Consider the following 2,500-nt stretch of genomic DNA (forward strand, 5'->3'; position numbering starts at 1 on the left):
GGTTCGTAGTCGGTAGTCAGAGGCACTACCACTAGACCACCACCAACTTAAAGTACCGTCTTGGAGGCTAAAATTAAAGAACGTACAACACAGTCAATAAGTTGGACACAAATAGTCCCATCATGTATTACATAGTGTGAGTGAAATTAAATGTGATTATGTATTTTACTTATTAAATTCAAATGAACTCAACTGTTTGACATATCTGTGTTATTGGCTGGTTAAATTCTTCATTTTGTGACTTTTCTTGTTTGCTCTGATGCGTTATGTCCACATTGTGTATTTTCACCTCATGACAACATCACAAACATTTGTCTCATTAATTTGCAGCGACACAAAGACGTTTTGAATAGTCCGATTTTAAAAAGGCGCCCATTTGTTTCGGAAACCAGCTATATTCTTAACATGCTTCTGAAGTACACGACAGAGTGCTCCATGGTGAACACGCAGTGTGGACACAAGTTGATCTGGTGTCCTCTGGTCTGAAGAGCGACCGCTGACTGTGTTCTACGTTCTTTAACTTTAGTCTCCAAGACGGTACTTTACGTTGGTGGTGGTCTAGTGGTAGCGCCTCTGACTGCCGACTTTTTTTCCCCCTCACACAATATGAGTTTGAATCCCGTAAATATGATTTATTTATATATATATATATATATATATATATATATATATATATATATTTGTCTTATTTTAACTGTGCTACATAGTTCTTCTACGTGACACATGTTTGAACAAAACAGGCTCCAAAGACGTTTATGTGTTTTTTTTACCAACTTTATTATTTCAAAGGAAGAGCAACATGCTCTCTTCCTGTTTCAACACAAACAACACGCGACGTTTCAAACTCGAGTGGACTCGTTTTCTCAAAAGACTCTCCAACGTGGAATCCGGTCTGTTTTGACCAAAGACTGTAAATGAGAAGGTTTGACACTGTAATGCAAAACTAATCAATGCGGCATTCACGAGGACAGCTACGTGTTCTCTGCCTATTTACAACAGCTGCCGTAACTATGACAACAACAGACGCATTCGGCTGAAGGTCGCCAGTTAACAGGGTCCCTAGTTACACATTCATGGTGTCGTGTATTAGTTGAGGTTTTTGTAGTCCTCCTCGGTTGCAGTTTCACCACGGTTGTCTTTTCCTAACTCCTCATGAATTCTCCTTCACTTCTTTCCTTGACCCCATGACGTTTTCCATAGAGGTCAAGGAAAGGTGGTTAGTAGCAGACGTTAGGAGGTCATCTTTGGACTTTTCGACCGCAGCCAGGGACTGGCTTCTTTGTGGCGCTTAAACTTTGCTTGAGCATTTATTTTGCTAATTTATTCTTCTGCCCTTCTCAGAGGTAAATATTTCACTTTTTAATCCCCTACATTTGTCTTATAATTTATATTTCTTTACAGAATACTTTTCAAACCCCCTCCTGTGCAGTGAAGATATCAGAGGAGTCGGTGGATTAAAAGTCTGGACTCAGGCAAGTTAATAAAGCCACGGATCTCCAAACTTTGAATGTTTCTGACAAAACTGATACAACGTGTTTCTTTTCTGAGCAGTAGCAAATTCGACCATTACACATCGACAGCAGTACAATGCGATGATAATAACAAGGTGAAAGGATACAGGGTTACGACACTGACTTTGGGGCGGTTCAAATCATTTTTCAGGACGTTTCATTGGCTGTCGGTTCACTTATGTTAGAAGACACTGAGCGACACTTGATCCCAATTCATTGTTTCTGTTGTGTTTTGGAAAAACTTCTAATTATAAATCGGGAGAAGAGTTTTGTTCACAGATTCAAAGAAAAATAATGAAGTCTTCAAATGATTCAAAGTTGTCCCCTTCTATTTTATTTTTGCTTGCAAGGGAAAGATGCACCACAGCCGCCTCGGTCAGTGTCTGTGGTGAAAAGTTCAACGTCGTACAAGATACCAAACCATTTTATGCACACATGAGTTCAGGCCCTGGGATAAATCATAGACAAGGAGTAGATGTTCTCCTACCCTGGCTATCGTTCTTATCTAACCACATGCCAGGTGTGTTTACTGGGAATCAGTGATGGTTTTTTATGGTCTGTCTCAAACTTGCCAGACACTGTGTCTTCACTTCCTCTCTCTGAAGTGGGAATGTGTGACCAGCCGTGAGAAACACGACGCTGAGTTCAATAAAACTGATGAACTACTTCTATAGGACTTCTGTGTTATGTCAGTATTTGTGTTCCTCACCTTACCTTTCAGTTTTACATCTTTTAAAACATTTTATGATATAAGAATATATTTTTTTTCCATTACATTTGAACGGCTGTTTTTTGTCACCAGCCACCAGGCAACGCGCTTCATCGTATCGTCCCACCGCAATCAACCATGAATTCAGTTATTTCTCAAGCGCGACGCATTTCCTCCCCAGGTGATTGACATGTTTCCGGTGGTGGTGGTCCACGGAGGGTCGGGTGACATCCCGAAGGAGCGGTCCAGACAGTCCACGGAGGGGGTGTGCTCGGCGGCC

At 41.0% G+C, this 2,500-nt stretch overlaps 1 protein-coding gene across 1 annotated transcript in view; it reads left to right on the top strand.

The window, feature by feature from the left end:
• The first annotated feature begins 1,406 nt into the window (after window positions 1-1,406).
• Window positions 1,407-2,500, top strand: part of asrgl1 (asparaginase and isoaspartyl peptidase 1) — a 6,177-nt gene continuing 5,083 nt past the window's right edge. Inside the window, exons 1-2 of the mRNA XM_068727124.1 lie at window positions 1,407-1,472; window positions 2,402-2,500. The exon at window positions 2,402-2,500 is cut by the window's right edge and continues 97 nt beyond it. Coding sequence (XP_068583225.1) covers window positions 2,411-2,500 — 90 coding nt within the window. The 5' untranslated portion in view covers window positions 1,407-1,472; window positions 2,402-2,410. The remainder of the gene's footprint in view (window positions 1,473-2,401) is intronic.

The sequence above is a fragment of the Cebidichthys violaceus genome, unplaced genomic scaffold (assembly GCF_023349555.1).
Source record: "Cebidichthys violaceus isolate CVI_PGR_0920_01 unplaced genomic scaffold, fCebVio1.0.p SCAF_10, whole genome shotgun sequence".
Lineage (NCBI taxonomy): Eukaryota > Metazoa > Chordata > Actinopteri > Perciformes > Stichaeidae > Cebidichthys > Cebidichthys violaceus.